The sequence below is a fragment of the Xyrauchen texanus genome, chromosome 48, assembly GCF_025860055.1.
Source record: "Xyrauchen texanus isolate HMW12.3.18 chromosome 48, RBS_HiC_50CHRs, whole genome shotgun sequence".
In the NCBI taxonomy this organism is placed as follows: domain Eukaryota; kingdom Metazoa; phylum Chordata; class Actinopteri; order Cypriniformes; family Catostomidae; genus Xyrauchen; species Xyrauchen texanus.
The window spans coordinates 12,046,888-12,070,412 of record NC_068323.1 but is presented as its reverse complement, the minus strand read 5'-3'; the positions used below and the strand labels follow the sequence as shown (position 1 = coordinate 12,070,412).

General features: G+C 38.0%; 1 protein-coding gene across 1 annotated transcript; it reads right to left on the bottom strand.

Annotated features, from left to right (window-relative positions):
• Positions 1 to 772: 772 nt before the first annotated feature.
• On the bottom strand, positions 773 to 22,316 carry LOC127639354 (uncharacterized protein KIAA1614-like). Its single transcript, XM_052121310.1, has 10 exons — positions 22,096 to 22,316; positions 17,935 to 18,922; positions 15,165 to 15,234; positions 12,800 to 12,940; positions 9,740 to 10,998; positions 7,869 to 8,007; positions 7,127 to 7,373; positions 5,774 to 5,895; positions 3,805 to 3,977; positions 773 to 3,325 (listed from the first exon to the last, which is right to left on the bottom strand). Exons 2-10 carry the CDS (start codon positions 18,884 to 18,886, stop codon positions 3,132 to 3,134), a joined length of 3,297 nt encoding a protein of 1,098 aa, XP_051977270.1. The 5' UTR covers positions 18,887 to 18,922; positions 22,096 to 22,316; the 3' UTR covers positions 773 to 3,131.
• Between the last annotated feature and the right edge of the window lie 1,209 nt (positions 22,317 to 23,525).

The following is a 23,525-nucleotide window of genomic DNA, read 5'->3' as shown; positions in this document are numbered from 1 at the left end:
ATGAGATTATGAGGAGTAGATTGTGCTTCAAAGCTAGGTTTTGTTCTTTGTTGGACCCTTTGTAACTCTTATAATAATAGAGTATCACTGTCAAGCATCTTTTTCCTTGAACAAAGCCAAACCAATATTTATAATATGGATAGCTGTGATTCTGGATGTTAATTGGGGCAATACAGTAGCAACTATAACATAAAATACCTGTTCACATAGCTACTGTGTATATAACTGCACAGTCCCTATAGAGGCCAACTAATAACTTCTCTACATTTATGCCTCTCATCCACACTGCAACAGCGTTCATAATACTCCTACATCGAGCAATGTTATGAAAAGTTATAATGTTAGGCCACATCCACACTAATTTGTTTTCGTTTGAGAGCTCCGTTTTCAGTTTCCTAACCTTATAGTGTTCCAAAAAATTAAGTAATGGAGAGCGTGTTAGAATTGTTACGTTTTTTAACAATTTAAAGAATTTTAAGAAAATTCTGTATCTATGTGAAAGAGAGGTGTAAACAGCAAAATCCTTGCATTTAAAAAGAATTAAGGCCAAAATATGGTCTCTATTCAAATACAATGAATGCAGATACGCAAGCTCGATTTTGTGAGTTCCAAAATTTGTCAGACGGCAATTCATAACACAATGCTAGTATGTGTTGCATTGTCAATGTGGCCACAAGGGGTGCTATTGCAAGATTAGTTTTAACTGTCTGCTGATACAGAGAGTTTTCTCTTTCAAGTCAATGCAGAGCTTCATGGCAGAGCAACAGTTTGAAGAGAATATTGCTGAGCAAAGTATTCAATATATTTATTGAAACTTACCAAAATATTAATGCATTTAGTCCAGGCGTTTGAAGATAACTCTATAGCCCTTTTGAACACTGAGGTCTGTTTGCACCATAGTAACATAAATACGCACATAGGCAATATAATAGGGATATGATCATGGTATAAATATTGGAGAGGGTTGTACTTGCTTGTTTTGATTATGGGGGGGTTACCCCCTGGGTTATGGAATGATTTCGGTGGTTACCCCCTGGGTTATGGAATGATTTCGGTGGAGGAAAACAGTGTGGATAAGAGGCGTAAAAAGAGCAAAATCATGGCATAACAATGCCCTCAGCCCTGACTGTATTCACAACAAAGAATAATGCTTAATTGTAAATCAAACAACATACAAGGTTATTTCATATTTAAATTGATATCTTCCAGCACACAAATCTTAGAATGAAAAAGCAAAGCTATCCCACAAAAGCCATTTTATAGGAGCACATATATAAATGTAACAAAATACATTAGGTTGGTAGCTTTTCGTGTTGCGTGCACTGTAATACTGATATCCTTAAGACAGCACACCAATGGTGTTGGATTGCACTGCAGAGGCATTACAATATGCTGACTCGTGGAGAGATATTGAGCCAATTTGCTAAAGAGCATTTGGAGTTCAAGATCAATGCAATTACAGCTTGAGTGTTGAGCTCTATGCTGGTGAGCATTTTAAAGAGAATATTTAAACCATTTTGCATTGAGCACAACATAGTTCTGTGTATTTGTCAGCAGCATGGAGACTTTTTGAAGTCTGAATGCAAAAGCAACTGAGGCTCTGAATGAAATGGAAAACAAAATTTTATGAATAATTGAATTATAAAAAGATCATTAATCTTTCGTTGGTCATTTTGGCCTACACATTTAAGCCTAGATGCATTGACATTGTCCTTTACAATAATACTTCAGTTCTTCATAATCTGTTTATAGTAAATGTATCTTCAGTACTTGAAGTACACTTGTCATTCATTCATTTAATTGTACCACAGCAATATAATATTGAATTAAAAAATATATACATTTTTATATAGTAGCATTCTAGTTGTATAAAATGTAGGTCTTTTTGAGGTACCATAGAAAACTCACTGTATATTTGCCATTATAACGTAAGCTTAAAGGAATGTTCCGGGTTGAATAGAAGTTAAACTCAATTGACAGCATTTGTAGAATGTTGAATATCACAAAAACAATTTGTACTCATCCCTCGTTCATTTATCCGAATATTAAATAAAGCTAAAATCTTGTTTACAGTAAGGCACTTACAACAGAAGTGAATGAGGCCAGCCAATAAAAATACACACAGTTTCAAAAGTATAGCCACAAGACATAAAAAAAATAGTGTGATAGTATGATTTTAGTGTGATAAAATTGCTTACTGACCTTATCTATGTAAAGTTATAACCATTATTACAACTTTGTTTTCATGAAAATGTAATGCAGGTAACTCTGTTGTCGGGTAAACACCGTAAAATGCTTGACTTATCACTAACATAATGTGAACATGTATAATATTTACATCCTGTGACTATACTTTTGAATCGTGTGTATTTTAATAATTTTAGACTGGCCCCATTCACTTCCATAGCAAGTGCCTAATTGTAACTGCAATTTTTGCTCTCTTTGTTTTGATAAACAAGGGACAAGTCCATTTTTTGTAGTAATAGACATTATGCCGCAAATGCTGTTGATTGAGCTTAACTTGCATTATTGAGATTAATGCATTATTGCACAGTGCTGTAAAGCAGTGGTTCTCAACCAGGGGGTCAGGATCCACTAGGGGGCATTGGCACACTTCCAGGGGGGCCTAAAGATCTCTTACAATTATTTAAAATATAATAGATTATTATAATTATTAAAATTCAACTTACTGATAATGCAAAAAATGTAATACTCCCTTCAACAGCTTGCTTTTTATGAAGAATATACAGTTCTAGACATTTCTGGAATCACAAGTTTTAAGAAATATCTTATAATATAATTATCTAATACCCAACATGGGGGGCCTTCAAATATTTTCTCCAACAATGGGGGGCCTTGGAGTCAAAAAGGTTGAGAACCACTGCTGTAAAAGAACAGCATAAAGGAACGTCACTTTCCTTTACATCATTGCTTAAAAGTGCACAAAACAATGTTCTGACCATCTAAGCTCAAAAGAGCAGCAAAACGTAACACTGCCAGTTATACAAACTCTTCTCTGACTTCAGCGCTGATAGTCTTGAGTAATCAATTAGATATCAACTAGATATCACCCAAACAGACCATTATAAGTCAGTACAAGACTCAAAAAACAAAGTTTACGCTCTTCATAATTAGCGCTGGAGTCTTCGGTGCCGGAGCACACGGATAGAAGCGGTGCTGTTTTGAGTCATTAAACGGGTCACCAGGTCCATACTGAGTCCTGCAACCTTTTCGCCGTTCACCTCCAGAATCTCATCCCCAACTCCAAGTAAACCCGCGTAGAGCTTTTCAGTATTGCTGTCGCCCATTTCTTCAACATACACCCCTGTAGACACAGAGCATTTATTAGAGAAGTAAAAAATGAGTAACTACACATTTAGTCAAAACTGAGATATGAGCAGATTCAGATTTCTTAAGCCTAATCTATAAAATGGAAAGATTAACTTTTTTCTCGTGAACAAACCAAAGCATCCTAGTAAAACCAAGCCTTCGTTTATGCTATGCACGTTGTTTCAGAAGTAGTTTGTTGAGGAAAATGCATAAAGATTGTCGTGTCCAAACCCCATCTATAATTAGTTTTAACCAATCATCAATGCTCTTCACCTAGCAAGAATCTCCTAGGTCAAGAATATCAGGGTTGCACGTGAATGCAATAACTATCATATGAATATAAGGCTGGACAACTACTAAAATCAGTTGATGTCAGCAACCCATGTAGCATTATATGCCAATGGTGTTTAAATCCCTGAGATATAGGTTATGTAGGAGTCCCCATTTTTGTACTCACTCCATTTGGCCTCTTACCTGAGTCTGGCCTGCCTTTGCCTCGTGAGATGAGGAAGCCGAAGGGGCCGTTGGGAGGTCTGGAGAGCTCCAGCGAGATGGTCCCATCAGGGAAGGCCTGAGTTACACGTCCCACTGGGCGAATTGCACTTGGCCGGCCCACATCCTCTACACTCAAGGCATGCTGGAGACTCCTCACACACACACACACACACACACACACACACACACACACACACACACACACACACACACACACACAGACAGATTTAGCTACTTAACTTCTTAAAACTTTATGGACATCTATCTATCTGTCTTTCTTATTTATTTTATAACACCCTTGTAATTACCAATTTGTAACCTAAAAGAATGTCCTCCTAAACCACCCAAATCCACCCACACATTAAAACAATTATTGACTCAGAGGTGCTATCAAGTCACAATTGCAGAGACAAACACACTACATGACACTGTGAACCACCCAAACACACATACGTTCTTAAGGGCAGCATCTGCTAATATGCGCTAGAGACTGAATTTAGCAGCAGCTTGTAGACTGGAGATCATTCCCCGCATTCCATTTCTTTCTTTGGCAAACCCACACATCTCTATTTTTATCCTCCTCCGCCTACCTCTCTCCCTCTTTTTATCACTGCTGCTCACCCAATCAATGGAAAATACTTATCCCCGTTGCACAACACGACAGCTGTCTGGACATTGCATGCTCCATAGAACAAATTGCCTTCATTCACCACTCGAAGGTGACAAAGGGGTAAATAGACAAATTTATTATGATCAAGTAATGTTATGTTCAGAAGTATTAAATAATATTGACAATTACTATGGCAGTATCAGTTTAGGGATGGTATCACATTGTAACACTATATTAGTTTTTTGCACATGATAGTTGATGTTTAACATCGCACAATTTGATTAACATTCATATATAATGATATTTACATGGTACTCCAACTTACAGTATGTCAAGTAAAACCACAGTTTCACCATCATGACAGTTGCCCTTTTTTGAAAGTTAACCCTATGTAAGACATTGCATATAATATAATGTTATTAAATATTATATAATATATCTGCTTTTTTATTTTGTAGTATGAATCAGAAATTTCAAGATGAGTGTTTGTTATTCTATAATAATACATTATTAGTTTGTATTTCGTATTTAACCCTTGTACATCAGTAAAAAAAAAGTTACTCAGAGGTCCTTAGAGAACAAAAATGTCCATGTCAAAAAACTGCCATAATAATATAATATATTAATATTATTTTCCACTTTCAATGAGTTCATTTTTTTTAACCAACATCAGTCCTGATAACTACCAAATATTCATTCGTTTCAGGATTTGAAACCTTTAAATGCCAGTTTGTTTACATAGAATGCCACTGTTGTTGTTTTTTTTACACACAAATTTCTCAATACACTCATACAAAACACACCCTGACATCCACACCCACACAATTTTAGCTGCATCATTTATTCAATTGGCCTGCAGTGCTCTATAATACAGCAAACAGAAAATAGGAAAAAAGCATGTATTTGCTCAATAGGCTAAACATGAGAAAAATTGTGCCGTCTGGTTGAAAATATAAAAAATATAAATTTTGAAGCCATGAATCTGCAACAAAAACATAATTCACAGAATTCATGAATTTATGCTTTAATGTCACTGGGATCAAATATTGCAGTTTTAATAGGTTTCAGTGGGGACATTTTTGTCCTGAAGGTCCTGCGTGTAACTATTTTGTATACACAGTGTATTATAGATGTATTAAAGGAACTGAGGTTGCAATATCAAAATTCTCCCCAAAATAAACACCTTTGGCTAAATGTATGCCGTTGGCATTTACACACCTTTGGCAAAATGTATGCCGTTGGCATTTACACAGCAAAAATGCTCGAAAACACAAAAATGAAAAAATAAATAAATAAAATAAATTATCCCAAAGGTCACACAAGGGTCAAACGCGTTACCTGGACAGTACAGGGCTACATGGCAGTTCTCCTTGTGTATATGCAAATGAACGGTCTTTCTTCCTGGAAAATTGAAGGTTTTGAGCCGACGAGGATCTCCTCAGTTGGAGAAATGGAGAACCCTAGCGGTGAGAAATGATATTGTCAGAGCCGCTTTTATTATTTATAACTGCTACTGATTAGCCACATTAGCCTAGACATTAGGCCTACAACACATTGAAACCAAACAAATAAATGTACAAATAAAAGCATGCGAAGATAATTGTATCCCTTTAAAATGTTGATCTACAAAATAAAACATAAATAAAAGCCTAATAATGAATATAGTCGCCATTCAAATATTGTATAATGCTGGTTCCCAGAGTGTGATGCGCACAAAAATACGGAGGAAAAGGGCGGGAAATATACCTAGGTAAAATATATATGCTACCTGATGTCATGCAATGTTTTATTGACATAACATTATTTACATTGTGAGCATTACTGATAGCATCAGATATTCAAATACAAAATGATCGTATATTCGCATACGTCTGAAGTCCAAAAACACTATAATTTTCATAATTGGCGCGAACCAGAGATATTTATAGTAAGGAAGCAACAACCTTCACAGTTCTATCATTGGCGAGAGCATAACGGCTGTAACGATCAACTAGCATTTTACGACAGTTTGTTGATGCTACACAAATGAATGGAGTGAGCCGTAAACTGACACCTTCCGGTAGTAATATCGTCCGTGACTTCACTTATAAAACAGCGATTTTATCATAGTAAACGCCACACATAGTTCACTCCAAAAGGATTGTTCAATGTAAAATATTTGGAGAATTAACAGAAAGGCGGTTTATCCATTAAATGTTGAGCTGTTTCCTGTCAAAAATGATGTGAAGCATCTCCTCCATAGACATCAATTAAAATAACGGCCTATTGTCCATGCTAACTTTGTAGGCGTCAACATCAAAAGGGCTTTATCGCGAATTGCCTATTAATTTGCCCACAGTTGCCGTCACTCACACAAAAATATGGATGGTGTGACGAGGAATTAAGGTGAACAACAATAATCAATCTAATCATTAAAAGGGGAATGTCTAAATATTTTTTGCATTCACAACGTTTAAAATGTTATTCTAGTGAGTTAAATATGGCTAGATAGTCTGAAAGTTTGGGAACAAATGTTACAATGTAACACCAAATAGTAAGTCTGTGAAAGTTATTGTAAAATGTGTTTTTGGTGTCTGTATCTACTCACATCAACTGACCTTAAAAGCTTTCATAAGAAACAAATTCACATAGTTAAAAAGCATTGAAGTTTTTAAGAGACTTAAAGTTGTTGACAGTATAGTAGATGCTAACCAATCGTATGGTCTGCAGCGAGGGAGCTTTCTTCAGCTGGTGGTGGTGTTTGTGTGTGGGGCTTGGGGATGTTGAGGGTGAGACTGGGCTTGGGTTTGAGTTGGGTTTAGGATGCAGGCTGAGCTGGTCCATGCTGCTGGATCGTCCCTTCCCCAGCAGACCCATACTGTTCAGTCCCATAGCAGAGAAGAACCGCCGTAGGGAGAGTTTGGGTCGCCCTTCTCGCTGCTCTGTGTTTGAACCCAATCTGAAAAACAGGACAGTAAGCTCTTTGTAAGTCACAATAAGGTTATTTCATTATATATTTAGTTATTTAGAGACAGATTGTTTATAAGAATATAAGAAGCCAATCGCTTTGACTCTACATGTTTTTCTCTTTTTGTCCCTTTTAGCTGGAATGAATAAACTGCATTTAAGTAAGTAGTTGTAATGTTTGTATAATTGTGATTCTCAACCACTAGAGTGCAGCATGGTAATTTACAAGCATGGCACAAGAAGGGAAATCTCACATCTCTCCTGACCTACTTTGAGCCTGAAGTGCCAGAGCAATCCGTATGATTGTGGGGCCCGGAAATTAAATCAGGATTGGATAACTTTGCAAAGGATCTAGTTTGTTAAAGTCAAAAACTAAAAAGGGGATTATAGAGAGGGAGGTTGCACTTGCATAGGGTCGGTTTTACCAGTAGTTTTTTTTTAAACAGATCATTTATCTGTTCCACCCTCTCTTTCACTCTGTACTCACTGTGGGCCGTTCTCCCTTTGATGGACTGGTCTGATTGGCCCTCTGACATGTCCATCATTCAGCTGAGTTTGGGTTGAATCAGCACTGCTAGATAATGCATCAGATCCCATCTGTCCTGTTGCCTGAAGCTGTTCCATATCTTAGTAGAAACAGAAAATGTAGCTGTACATACCAAGGGATGATGGATGAAATGGGTTACTTTTCATAATGTACAACAAATCCACACTAACAATGGGTTTTAATTGAGTACAATTATGTAATTATTATTATTATGAGTAAATTACAGTAATTTATAGGAAATGGAGATCTCTGTAGTGAATTATAATGTTGTTGTTATGCTAAGCTGTATATTTCATCAGCTAGAAATTGCTCTTTGTGAGTGCAATCTCTACAAAAATATATATTTTTAAATAACCAGTAATCACAAACATTTGCAAAAGACATGGATATTCAAAATAAGTGGGAACCCTGAAAATAACATTGTGAAGCATCTGGTATAACTGAAACATACATGTAAAAGAGCCCACACATAAGGTGGAAAAAAAGGGGTTTGGGAGTGAGAGAGACAGGAAGAGAATAGTTGCTGATCACACTATTGACTAGCCCACTGTGGGATAACCCCACTAGGGCAGTATGGATCTGCTGATCTGGAAAATCCCACTGCGGCAGGAAAGCATTGAAGAGAGGCTCACATGTACACATCCAAAGGTGACACCTTGCTGACTGAACCAGGGCACATGGGTTATCCTGCTTCTGTGTAAAACTAATTAATTTGTAGATTACATTGTGCAAACATGTATTTAAAATCTAACATTCACTAGGGCAAACATTAGTTTCATCCCTTGTGGCATCAAGATCAGTCTTAAGAGATCTGAGTGATGGTGTGAAACAGAACAACATCTGTTACTTGTGATGCATTAGCAACTGTTGAGTAGTGATTTTGTGCTGTTGTTTATCATCCTACAGCCAGAAACATACTTTACATAAATGCGAGCACTTTGCTAGCACATTGCCAATGCTTTGACTGGCTGAACATGCTTAACGTACATTCATGCCTTTCTGTGGCGTTAACAAACTCTGTACCAAATGGAGCGATAGTTACTTTCAAAAGTCTGTGACATTAAACTGAATATGTTCTTATTCATGTAAGTTACTATAACTTATTGACTTTAACATACTTTTTCAGCAATATTCTTTTTAAACTGTTTCTCTGCCATAACATTAGCTAGCTTGAAAGAGAAATCTCACAGTAGAAGCAGACAGTTTACACTAATGTCTGCTACAGCACCTCTTTAGCCTGCAACACATGTTATTGAACTTGTGATGTGTTATGAATTGAGGTCCAATACATTTTGGAACGCAACAATGCACAAAATTGAGCTAGCGTAGCTAGAAACACCAGTTCATGTACTTGTGTAGTGTCTGTTTCGGTCTTAACAACAAAAAAGCAAACAAAGGGAAAGATGTGGTGATGTCTTGAAAAATGAATTTGTGTCAGAGTGGTTTAATTTCAGGACTATTATCATGAAGGCTCCTGGTTTGAGTCCTACAAGGGGTGATGCATGAGTTATTATTGTGACCTTGAGCAAGGCATTTTACCCTAGTTGTGTCTATACAGTAAACATTTTTCAGAGTAAGTATCATGAAATTCGCTGCTGTCTAGGTTAGTATTCGGGTTCCAGTAGGATTCCAAATAAACCAAGTGTATTAATATTGCATGTGAATATCTTAAGGAGAACAAGCGTTACTATCTAGACACGACCCTAAACCAATTGTTTTTCCAGGAAAATTGTCACTTTGGTTAAAAGTGTCTTCTAAATGATAACAATAATACATTTTAAAATGCTATTAGACCATTAAAATGAACAAACCTGCTGATTGAGACCTTTCTTCGCCCTGAAAGGGTACGTTTCGAGCATACATATCTGGGCTCGTTCTAGATAAGGGCCCAAGGGGGCTAGGAGTCGCCAACACAGATCTGTCCTCCCAGTTACCCAACCCAGAAGAAGGCTGTTCCTGCAAACAACTCCCCACAGTGCCCACTGCCTCTGAAGAGTGCAGATGCACCACATGGTACTCTGGTGAGGACATGAGTGTATCCATCCGCTGACCACTTGAACAGTTCTTGGAGCTAGATTTCAGAGCTGATTTTTTAAGCTGTAGTGTTGGAATCGTCAGCTGGGGAAGGTGGGAACTGGGAGGCTCTCCTTTTGGAGGCAAGGGAGGAGCCACAGAGCCTTTGATGCAGGATACAGGGCTACATGTGCCCGTTATCCTCATTGGTCCAGGATCAGTGGCATAGGGGTTGAGTGGCAGTGTTGCTATTCCGTTTGACTGACACATCTGAGTTCCATTAGGTGTGAATTTGTTGCAGTCTGGAGGCATTGGAGCTCGGACTCCATTGACATACAAGGGTTCCTGCTTGCTTTCTAGTTTCTTCACCTTCTTTTTCAGCTTCTGGAATGTTCCTCTTGTGCTCAAGTTATCTGCACTGATCACAGGGCTACAATGTGTTCCATCACTCTGGACAATTACAGAACTCGCTGTCCCAATGTAAGTCTCCTTAATCTGTTCAATGCGGACAAGGCGATTGGGAAGCGTGGGAGCCACCCAGCAAGGTATTGTTTTACCTTCAACTTCACCGTTTGCTTGTGGTAAAGACAGAGAGTTCGAGTTCAAACTAGGCCTGTTGCCCTCATTAAAATAGGGCCCACAAGAATCGCACTGTCTGCTTGCCGCCTCTGGTACCGGACCTTTGTAATGGCCGTTGCCATTCGCTAAGCTCCTTTTGGCTTTTACCTTCCAGAATATTGAATCACTCGAGCCATGTCCCATCTCTCTATGTCCATTGATGTATGAGGACAAGGTGGGTTTGGACACCAACAGGCCTTGTGTTCTTTCTCCAGCCCTGCGACGCTGACGTAGTCGTTCCAGGTAGCGCACTTCAGCATCCTTCTCGGATTCATCTTCGAATCGCACACGCGTAGGGGATTGACCGTGTCTATGCCGAGTTCCACATGCAGAGTCGCCACTAGAAGAGTCACTGATGTTTCCTGAGACCACTGCCACGCCTTCCTTCCCCACAAGAGGAGCCTGGTGTAAGGGTACACGAACCCAGGAGAGCAGCTCCCTGTACACACACACACACACACACACACACACATACAAACACATGAAATTTGTTGCATTCTTGTGCACTTGGATACAAAGAATATGCAGAAAAATACACCTCTCCTCTGTATGTGGCCTCAGCATTCCTGTCCTGCTTTTTTACTCATTTAAAGAAGATTATACTCAGTACCCAAAGAATTTCAATATCATCTGCTCTATGTTACAGACTTTTGCGCACATAAAAAGCAATGCAAACACATAAGTAGCCCCTTTTAACATTCCGTCTCTGCTAAGACTATAAAATAGTAATCTACAGCTAGCCTACATGCAGATGAAAATATTGTTGTGCAGTGGGAATTGTTATGCCCATTAAACTTTGAGTACTGTTTTGTGAAACCTAAGGGACTTTATAGAGCAGTGAGTGTGTGTTAAACAACCAATCCCACAAGACACAGCTAAATGTTAAGTTTACCCTGAGCAAGCTGACAGAAGTTTACCCAACACCACTGAGCTGTTTTCCCCAAAAAGGAAAATCAGAGAGGGAATTATGGAGAGGGAATGTAACAGCTGGCAGACATGACCGGTGTAGCGAAGCAAAAACGCAAAGCAGTTTCTTCAGAGCTCCAAATTAAATCAGGAGCTGGAGAGAGAGTTTAGAAATGAGAATTTTAATCTCTTTGTTTCCTATTGAACTTTTTTTTTTATTTATTTTTTATTCAAACCAAAATGTGGATGACCAAATGTAATTTTATTTATTTATAATAATATTAATAATATTAATAATTTGTTTTTATTTGCTTTGTTTATCATTTTTGTTTGGTTTAATGTTTTTTTTTTATTTTATTGAATTTCTTTATGAAAAATTAATCAAATATGCTTATTTGTGGCTAAATAAAACTAGTAGCATCTACACAAACCCATGAATATTATTTTTCTCTCTGCGTGTCTTGTTTCTTTGTGACATTTGAAATTGCCATATTCTGTTCTGGATGCCGTCATGCAACGCACACCGCTTGTCGTCATACCAAACAATGAATCCGCCATTAGGGGCGGCACTCGACTGTCTTTGTGTGAAAGTGCTGAGGTAGAGAACAGAGCGCTGGATGGGAAAGTGGGATTTTGAGGCACCAGCCATGTGTACACATTGTATAATGCAAGTTGTCTTCTATAACATATGGCAGGCAGAAGTGGAGCCGAGAAGAAGAGCTTGGAAATACAGAGGACACCCGTTTATAATTTTAAATTCAGACTAATATTATCTTTCTGATTACAGATGTAGTTTCACTCTTACCATCGAATGGACATCTTAGTGTTTTTGTGAAATAAAAACAAAGATTCTTCACCTAAATGGGATTTTTCACCCAAAAACATAAATGCTGTCATAATTTGTGAATTGCTTCTGTGCTTTTTGAAGCATCCGCTTCATGAAACACGGAAGATACAACCTTATAAAGAATCTTTATAATGCAGTGTTTTGTCCACAACACTGCTTGTGTAAAAGAAAGAAGCACCTGTTGCTTCTAAAAAGGGGACTAAAAATTCACTGAACACTCCCCCACCCCCTCCCTTTTATCAGCTGCCTCTCTCCACCCTTAGCAAAAACAATTCAGTCCAGCACCACATAATACAGTCCAAGATTTACATTCCCCTCACAAACCCACACACAAGCTTCCAAGTGTGTGTGAACAAGCAAGGGTTTCCTTGTTTTGTTTTGAATAGAGCCATATGTAGACGCCCTCCCTTCCCATGATGCATACAAATCTAAACCTCAAACCCCCAACAAGACAAGGATTAAAGAGAAATAGACAACGAAAACTTACGGGTTGTCCCTCTGGATGGGTAGGATGGTGTGGTCGGCTTTGAGAGGGTTGGACCGGGCCTTCATACGCGCTCTCTCCAGCAGTCGTTTGGCTTGCTCATGGCGAGGGCTTAGTGGAAGGTCGTTGCCCAACACAAAGGCCCTGTGGGATGGCCGGAGAGAGAGACAGAGAGAAAGATACACGTCAGCTCCAGTGCAAAGTGTGTGTGTGCGTGTGTGTGTGTGTGTGTGCGCGCGCGCTGGGGGGATTAAGTGGAGCAGGCCGTCACTGCTAATTAGGCTGACGGAGTTTGAATGTGTGTGTTTGGTTTTTCCCTGACTGTGATGTGCTAAACAGGCCTATGACAATGTTTACATGATCAAACATGTTTGAATATCATTCAGTAATTTCTTCCCCATTTAAATTTTTTTGCTCCTAAATAAATTAATTGTAAAATTTAAATATATGTATATGTGGTGGTAGGGGTGTAGTTGAGCACTGGCTTGGGAATGGAGAGCGAGATCAGGAGATGAGAATGGTAAGGATAATCACCTGGCAATGATTGTCTCTAACAGCTGTTTGTCATTGCAGTGAGAGTTTGAGAGAGTTCAGAGCGAGCCAGACGCCAGTGAGGGATAGAGAGTGTTACACCCCCCAAGACTGTGCAGTTCCCATGAGCATTTGAGATTGCACTGAAAAGCGAGTTTTTGTTTGTGATAATCCGACGCCTGCTTCCTCCTTGCACCCCATCACAAACTCGTTACAGTATAAAATCATAACCACTCACATGAGATGAGGACTCTAGTCATATCAGTAACCTTATAAAAACTGTTTGACTTTACATGGAGAGGGTCTGCACATGGAGGCTGCCATTTTAGAATCACATGACCAGCTGAACACTATACTCGCTAAATCTCAGAAACCGCCCTGTTGCTAGACACTTTCACTCTTGGATTACATTTTTGTGACTTGTGATTTTCTAAAATGTGCATCCACACAACTAGGTGTCCCTAAGTCCAAGATGACAAAAAATAAAAAGCATTTTCTTATTTTTATTTAATATAGAAATATGGCCATACTAAGACCTTAACCTCATATTTTGGCTTTGCTATATGCAACGCATAATTTTAATGAATTAAAACCATCTGAATACTGTTCGCAAGACTCTATACTGTCATTTAAGGGTTAAACTTCTGGCACACCACGCCACCTGACACAACAGCATGACAAGCCTCTGGTAAGAAACCTCTACGTTTGGTTGCATTTTTATTTTAGTTTGATATGCAGCTTTAACACATCTGTTAATTTTTCATACGTCAGCGTGCTGATAAACACGATGTCCACATATGTTGAAATTAGGACCGGGTTCCCTCAAATATTGAAAAAACATGTTTTCAGTCTGCAGATAAAGTTTGAACCACTCAACATGTTTGGCAGACATGGGACAATGATAATCAGTACACAGATTCAGAATTTTATAATGTATAATTGTATCTTAACATGGTTGGCAGTGATTTGATGATGCTGGCCATTACTTTTAATAATAATGATTTATTCAGCTTTATAGAAAATCAGCTGTAATGTCTATAAGGTCTCAAAAACATGAATAACCAACACTCCTGGACACATAAGAAACTATTTGATGGAAAAAAATTAGCCTTTCTATAGCTTGGTATTACTTAAAATGTAGTCCAGCTGTCATCATCAATTTTATGAAATCTATTTGCTCGAAAAAGAAAAAATATATATTTTTGCTCGTTAATTAGGTCCTAAGCCTACTAATTACAAATCAAAAAGTGAAATAGAAAATGCACACAGCAGTCATGCGTGGGTCTCAGGAGGTTAAACAGTATGATTTCATAAAGTTTATGAAATCATTCAAGCAATCATCAAGAATTTAAGAGTTATTCTCAGACAACTCAGTGCCATTTGTGTCTCATAATGTGTCCCCCCTTACTACTGATATAATTAACAGGAAACTTTATTATCTGATAGATTTAACACTGTTTAGTGTGTAATGCAAAAGGAATGTTAAAATGAAACAATTTGGTTAACTATTTCCTTTGTTGAAGTTCAAGTTGACAGAGAGGCAGGAAAAGTCAATTATATGATCTTGGCCCTCTGCTTGTGAAATATTGGTTTTGCCGCTTTTGTCTCCAGAGCTCACATTCCCTCTTGTACTGTATACTGCTTGCACTGCAGTAGGCATTTAGACATGTGGTGATGCTGTTTTTTAAGAGAAATGAGAGCACACTACTTTTGAGAGTCACAGAAATCTTGAAGAATAAAAGAGTAAAGCACTGATACCCAATTAGCACTCTTAGAAGCTAAATAAATACAGAATGTGTATGACAGTAATGTGAGAGCATCAGACTGTGCTGCACACCTTTGGCTTGGTTCACTACCTTGGAGGGATATCGCAGAATCCCAATCATTGGCATTCAGGCCACAGATACCTGTGGTAAGAGAAGACAGGAAAGGGTAAATAAACAGATCAGTTAATTCTACATGTTACATATGGAATATTTCAACAAAATCAGAGTGTGTATTTTCACCTGAAGCAAAATAGACACTCGTGAACAGAAGTTGCATTTGCCGGAGGAGGTAACGATAGCAACAGCTGGCTGTTTGAGCATGTTCCTATCAGTATCGGACTGCACTTAGACAAAACACTTGTATTGTCATTATTTATTGTCACTCTATTATTGATTTACATATCAGAAATATATTGCAAAAACATTAGGGCTGTCAATCGATTAAAATGTTTAATCAAATTAATTACATAGTGTCCCGATTAATTAATCGCGATTAATCGCATATACAAATATTTGCTGAGAAAGCCCCTCATATAACAATAATTCAATATATAATGATTATACATATTTATATCAATATATAATTATTCATAGTTATCTTTTAAATATAAAAAAAATATATATATATATATATATATATATATATATATATATATATATATATATATATATATATAGATAAATCATTTAGATAATTAAAATGCATTACATTCTTGTGGCAGAAGAGTTAATAATTAATATGACAATATAAAAAGCATCTTTATAATACAATATATTGTTTACTACCATATTATTGATCATAAGACAATCATTGGCATACAGTTCACAGCAATCCATTTTATAAGTGAATTTGTCAATCAGTTGGAGATTTTTTATGAGGGTTTGTTTAAGGACCCGTCAATTTACACCTACGTCAGACATGCTTGTGTAGCGTCTCAGGTGCATTACGTCATAAACATAAAATGTTTAGGTCACTGTGTCAAGTTAAATATAGTTTAATACTCAATCTTTAAACACATCTTGAGATACCTTAGCTCGCATTTGCGCCCTGAGTGTTTTGAACGCAAGAACGTAACGTTTGTGTTCTGCCCACTGAAGTGTTTTCTTCACTGTATAAACTGCACGTTGCTCATACAGCTGAAATTTCACTTACTGCCCTCTGGAGTAAACAGGTGGTACTACAAGCATTTCTCAGGAATCTTCCTTATTATGGTCCTTGGGCATGCGATTAATTGCGTAATTTTTTTTAACACGTTATTTTTTGTAAAAATAATCGTGCTGAATTAACGCGTTAAATCAACAACCCTAAAAATAATTATACAATTGTTTTGATAAAAGTAGTCTTTAAGTTAGTGGATGGTTAACCGTTAAAATCATTGTATAGATCATTTGTTTTCTGCATATGATGAATCATTCTTTAAGATGTCCTTGATAACGCAAGTGAAAAAACAAATGCCTTTCTCCTCAAATACCAGCAAAGATGTTTGAATCCAGATTACAAAGTGACCATTAAATTAATAAATAACTACAATGTTGTCGAAAAATAAGATGGCTGTACAATTAATTTGCCTGTGCCCTCCACTATACCACAATTCCCCTACAGTGCAGCTTCTATTTTAAATCAAGAGAACTGTGTTATCCCTTCAGCAAAAAGCCAGTTGTTTATCTCACTTGTCATTTCAAGGTCATGTTTCTGGTGCTGTGAAAGTGAAAGTTTCAACAACAAATACACCACAATTAATCTGAATTTCTCTCTTTACCTTTTCCTTTCTTTATCTTTCTACCCCTTTATTTGAGTTATTTTTAATCTGTGTAATTCTCATTCTAATCCTTCTGTCCTCTCATATCTGGATTATCCAGCTCTTGTGTCTATATGACCTCTGCTTCATTCTGGAGGTCATTTCGTCCAGTGCATGTAATCCTGATGAGTAACATGGAAACATGTTAAAGTAGAAAGTGTCATCTCATCAGGCATGAGTTAATGGCATTTAACACCTGTTTGATAACCTCAGATTAATTCTGCCACGCATCATAGTGTACCTTGCCTTACATTAGATAAAGCAGATTACATCTGAACCTCCGGAAACAAGATAGTTGTTCTGATTTAAGTACCATCCGAATCAAAATGGATTTCACAGTGACACAGGTTCCTGGATCAACATATTTTGATGGGTCTTGGAACAACAAAGTTGTGTCTAGGAAACATAGCACTAACCTTATCCTTAACCTGCCAACCTTTACCATGAACTACCCATAAAAGCACAAGAAAGGATAAGTTGATAAGAATGGTTTACAAGCCCCTTACTCCAGCCCAAAGCCTAACCCTAAACCTATCCCTTTGCTCACACTGAAAACTTTGAAATGAACAACTGTCACGGCGGAGCAGCAATTTGAGGACAAAAAATATTTCTGTCGTCTTTTCAGAAAATACAAAAGGACACAGTCCTCAACTGTCGACATGTTGACTCCACCACATCCAGATTGGTGGCTCCTAAAAAACTATTTCGCCCCCTTGTGGTCCGAGGTTTGTAACCACCACAGCAATGCAAGAGCACATGTTATGTATGTACAATAGGACCACTCCGTTTGTGTACTTGCGTGAAGTATGTTTGGGCCTTAGGGCTGTTCAGACCAAATGTGTTATTGTGCTAAAAAACTAAATGCAGGTGTCACCTAGTACAAGATGCTGACAAAACAGCGAGACACAGCACAACAGCCAAAGACGTCGGTCTAGCACATGTTTACATAGGAAAACAACTGAAAAAAGAACAGAGGGATGCAAAAATGTGCTGCTGTAAACAGCGTCTTCTACAGCCTCAAAATCACAGCTGATCTCTTTACCTCTTCCTCCGATGTGTGTTGGGTTATTTAGCATCTGCACCTGACCACCCTCTGCGTCTTTGTTCTGGGCTTTTTGTAGCATCTGTTTGAGAAGGCTGCGGTTCATCTCGACCCTCTCAGCCAAAGACAGTGAGCTTCCATTGCTGCACATGCTCTCCAAGCTGTCGGCCCGCCAGAGTCCACTTTGCAGCATAGCTGGTCCTACCTCACTTTGATTGTACCTGCATAGGTGGCTCTCTAGGCTGTCAGACCTTTGCAGTTCCCTTTGAAACTTGTGGTCTATTTTGGAGCCAATGGACCAAGGTAAGGTTCCTCCAACTGGTCCGTCTTTCACCATTGATACATCCCCATTTGGAAGCCGCATCTCTGGCCTAATGGATTTACAGAAGCACTTCGGTGGCATCCATGGTTTATTGGATGGGAAAGCTTCATTTTGAGTACTACAGACATCACTCAAGAGGTTTTCCAGGCTTGTTTCTTCTCCAAGGCCACAAGGAATTGCCAGCATGGCTGCAGAATAGATGGGATCATAATCTACAAGATCTCTCTCTACAAGGTCTACCTGAGTCTTGGGTTCTCCTAAGTGGAACATCAGAGGTTTACAATGTTCTGTATCCTCATCACTGCTGCTGGAACCCCAAGCGTCAGTGAGAGTGTATCCCAACAAGAAGGTCCCTGGAACCATCCTCTTGTACTGGCTCTTGTTTCCAGGTTCTTTCCAAGCAGCTTTGTGCTCAGAGAGAGCCTTGACCTTGGACTGGAGTGCTGATACTGCAGAACCTTGTGCTTGCTGATTAAGGGGTGAAGAAGGGGAGCCAAGTTCTGGGCTGGTGCTGGAAGGAAAGCCATCTTCTGGCAGCTGGAGTTCCAGTCTCTCCCCATGGTGGGCATCAATGTTTTTGAAAGCAGCAGGCAGGGGTTCAGCATCCTCAGATACAACTACTCCCTCCATTGTCAAATCATTGGAGTCATTGGAGCATAATGGTGTCTGAGGAGGAAATGAAGTTAACAAGAAAAAGTAAGTCAGTGTTTTCATGTTTAAAGTGAACATGTTATTTATTAAAATAAAAGTCCTTTATTAAATAAAAGCCATTTGCCAGTTCCTCAAATTATTACCTCAGACACATTTAGTCCTACACTAAATCTTTCATTGAGTTTATGTAATATATTATCAAACTATAACAGTCAACTATGTCTCTGCTCCTGTCTGGACCTCAGTGGAGTTTGTGGGAAAATAAAGGCTAAAAGATTGACTGAAAAGTGAATTGTCTGTAATCACCACACTTTCTATCTGTAACCATACTCTGACCAAAAACTTTCACACTTTTCTCGTTATCTGTCACCATTTTTTTACTGTACTGTATTTAGTTACTTAATTACTGTCTTTGCTTCTAGCCACACAACTAAAATATGAATGAAGTCTTAAATCTATTCATAATCTGGAAGAAATCTCGCAGTGCAAGCATTTACCTTTTTGACTGGGAATTAAAATGTACATTTTTTTAAGGGGAAAACTGAATAATTCTGTGCCAACAGGCCTTAATTCATCAATATCAGTTACTGGATGATATGTTGGGCATTTTAAACTTTCTCCTTGAGGCTCTGTTAGTGGTCACAGAGGATTTAATTGCCCTCAGACCAGTGGAAAGTTTGGCCAGCAGCCCACATTCTTCAATCAACTGTTGTTTTGTTAAATCATTTCTTTTGACAAAAAATACATTTACATTTACATTTATGCATTTGGCAGACGCTTTTATCCAAAGCGACTTACAGTGCACTTATTACAGGGACAACCCCCCGGAGCAACCTGGAGATAAGTGCCTTGCTCAAGGACACAATGGTGGTGGCTGTGGGGTTCGAACCAGCGACCTTCTGATAACAGTTATGTGCTTTAGCCCACTAAACCACCACCACCACTTAAAATAATTTTTTACCTTTCAGTATTTCCAGATAGCATTAGCCAGGGCTTGTATAAATATTGATCACATTATCTAAAATATGTCTTTAAAGTCATGAACAGCTCAAAAACATTATGCCATCATTGCCTTGAAATGTGAAACAACTTGAGATTCATTGTTTTTCCTAGCCTGAGGGAAAATAAGTGTTAATATTTTGACATATCACATGCAAAGTTTTTGTGTAATCCACTCTGCTAACACTACGGGAGCAGAACAAATAGTTTGGCTGTGAGCAGTAACCGATTCCTCACGCTAACCTGTTCTAAGAATAATGCCGGGCTTGTTGACCCCTTATACTCATTTTGTTGTCTGGCTTAACAGAACTGAACTGCTTTTAAAACCTATTACCTTCATCAAACACAATACACTATCATCAAACTAACTCGAAACTGCCTTTGACAGCTTTCAATTTTAATAAACTGAAAGTGTTCAGTGTTTGAAACATGCACTTGACATCTGACAGTAATTATATGTGACCACTGGAACATAAAATGGAAAAGCAAACACTGAAAGGCAAGTTTCCTCTGAGGTAGGTTCATAAATGACTGAGTTTTCTGGAAGATTAATTTGATTTAATTGGACTCTTAATTAGGACTCCCTACCAGTACTCTGGTCTTCTTTTTCCTCCAAGTGTCAACCAAAACTTAAAGCTCAGATGCCTTATACTGTCAGAGGAATTATTCCAACATAGTCTTAAGACAACTTGTAATACTTTGTACGAGATGGTGAAGATAAAATGTTACGACTTTTATTCCCATAGAGTTCAATCAACAGAATTTCAAATCGATACAATACAGGCATCACATTTTAGCTAGCCTCCCATCCAACACTTTATTTAAAGATTGGAAAGTCTATATTTATTTAGCCTATACAATAAAAATGACTGATGTCAATAACCTACTTCCCTCGTCTCGTTCCAAATCCAGATGGTTTACTTTCTGCTGGTGTACACGAGTTATTTGACTATTAAAATCATTGTTAGTGTGAGGGATGTTTGAGTATGGGTTAGACTTAATGATTAGATTTAGGTTTGGATTAGGGGATAAAATTAGGAATAATTGTATTAACATTCGCAAGTTCATTCATTTTTCTCTATGGGAGTAAAAGTAGTGCGTTTTTGTACAAGCCAACTTGTATGATTCCGGACCATTTCGCATCTTGTACTATTATTATGACTTTTCATGAGATTGGGTTGGTTAATGTATGTCTTAATACACATAAATAAGGTAAGAATATAGAGGAGAGAGACTCTTCTCTTCAAAAAAAAAAAAAGAAGTACAGGAATGTTGTTCGAGGCCCATCAAATTTTTTAAAACATCAACAAGCCATATCCGAGATTATACGAATTATATATTTCAATTACGAATTAAATTACTATACTTTATAGTTAATTAAAATAACCTTCACAAATATGATCAAAGTGTTGAAGTAGCTAGTTGCAACAAAATCCAGTTGTTCAATGACTAGAGATGCCGATATACTTGATGGACTAACATCTAACTTTCAAAAGAGAGGGGAAATGAATGATTCTGGAAAACCAGAACTATATTACAAGACAAAAATAGTCTCAAGGTACAGAATGACTCCCATTCCTTATCAATAAAAATCCAAATAATTAATTACAGTTACTCTCAAATAAGGAAAGTATTTTTTATCTGCTGATGACTGGAGAAATTAAAGGACATGAGACTATATCAAAGGAATGGATGAGTAAACATTATACTGCATATGATACATCCTCTACTCCCTGCCTTGAGTCCAAGTTGACTATCAGCACATTACACAACAAGACTTATATTAAAACTGTTTTAATCAAGTTTCTGTAAAAAAAAAAAAAAAAAGGCTTTTGACTTATTCAGTTTGATTACATTGGATTCACATACGTTTGATACATGGGTGTTGACCCACAATGCACATGGGGCTCACTGTGTCAAACCAGGAAAGAAAACAATCATCTTTGCTGGGAATGGGGGCTTACATGGGACTATTTCTCTCATCTGACATTTATATAACACTAGGGTTAACAGAAGCATGGGTCTCAAAAGCACACACCATTCCACCCAAATGCACTGACTCAGACACAGGTGGCTTTGAAAGCTAGACAAACGACTTTAATTTTGCGACTACACATGATTAAATGCCTAAGAATAAGAGAACACATTAAGGGGTACAAAAACAAATGGATCTTATTCAAGAATCTTACCTTATGTTCTGAGGTCTGACTCCCATAACAGCCATGTGTACCCTTTAAAAGCTAATTTTAAGTAAAAAATAAATAAATAAATCATATTTAGTTACAAGGAGTCAGCAAAACATGGGCCACCAGTCAAATCCCATCTTGCTCTAATTTCTGCTTCGCTTTCAGTTCTTATCTTCTCAACTCTTCCCTCATCTCTCTCTCTCTCTCTCTCTCTCTCTCTCTCTCTCTCTTGTGCCAGCTGTTTTGGGGCAGCACAAGTGAGCGGAAAAAGTCTGCTCTGTACACTCCCACTTCTTAAGGACGCAAATATAACCTCTAAACAGTTGACTCCACGTCTCCAGGCACTGACAATCATTTACTACCCACCGCTCCAAACACTTTTCTCGTGTTATATGCTAAGGGACTAACTGTAAAACTGGACTGCATGTCTAAAGATCCCTGGGTTACTATGGAGACAGCCATGACCACCTTAGAGACAGATTGGCCTGTAAAAAGTTTCTGTTGGTGGAGCTACAACAATAGCTCCACCCCTTGTAGGAGGAGTGTAATCCTATCCTTGAATATGGGAGGAAAGGTTCTGAAATGCTGCCGAGAGGAAGTTTGCAAGTCTCCAGGCACATATTCCAGCTGCCAAGGAATTTCCTTTGTTGATTGTGAATGTGGGCCACCTGATCTGCAACCCGCTTTATATTCACTAACCCAGACATCTCTGTGACTTTTCCATTAAGGGAGTTCCATTTAAACAAATCTTGATATGGCATCTGGTTTGATTTTTCAAATCGGATACCCATTAGAAGCCACTCCATACTTGATTATTTTGCTTGCAGTAAATTTGAGACCAGTTTGAAGCAAAGCCAGATATAATAGAGAGCATTTGGTTGAGTCTTGGACTCGTACATTGTTAGGTCCAAGGATGCATAAAAAAATGTATAGACTTTTCCACTGTGCATTCCACTGAAAATGACACAGACCCAACCCTGCCTAACCTTGTTCCAGTTAAAGCAGGAAATCTGAGCAAAACAAAATACTTGCTGCAATCAACTTCAGTTAAGTCTTCAATTAAATTCATTAAGGCTTTTTTGTATAGAAAACACAAAAAGTTGTTTTTGTTTTTTATTTAATTTAGTTTTTTGGTTTGACTGATACAACTTTATCAGACACTCATACAAGCAGGTCTCCAAAGCCCTCCGTAAAAGCAACATTTGTTTACTAGAAAGGTGTTAGTTGCATTTATCCATTAAGTTGTACAAAACAGATATGTTTTCCTCACTTCTGAAACCATTGACAAGTGCCAATGCATTCACCTGCTATCCCCTATGCAATTTATATGGTACTTACCTGTCACTGGTGCCATATTCACAGTTGGCCATCATAAGATCTAGAACAGAACAGTTTTCCATCTCCAAAAGAGCAAATGCATTCACTGTACTTCC

Bases quoted from the DNA above. Each gene is read 5' to 3' on its own strand.
- LOC127639354 (XM_052121310.1), bottom strand. From the start codon at position 18,886: ATGGAGGGAGTAGTTGTATCTGAGGATGCTGAACCCCTGCCTGCTGCT. The intron at 5,896-7,126 runs GTTAGCATCTAC...TCTCACCGCTAG, and splicing joins CGCTGCAGACCATACGATTG to GGTTCTCCATTTCTCCAACT. The intron at 3,326-3,804 runs GTAAGAGGCCAA...CTGTGTCTACAG, and splicing joins CAAAGGCAGGCCAGACTCAG to GGGTGTATGTTGAAGAAATG.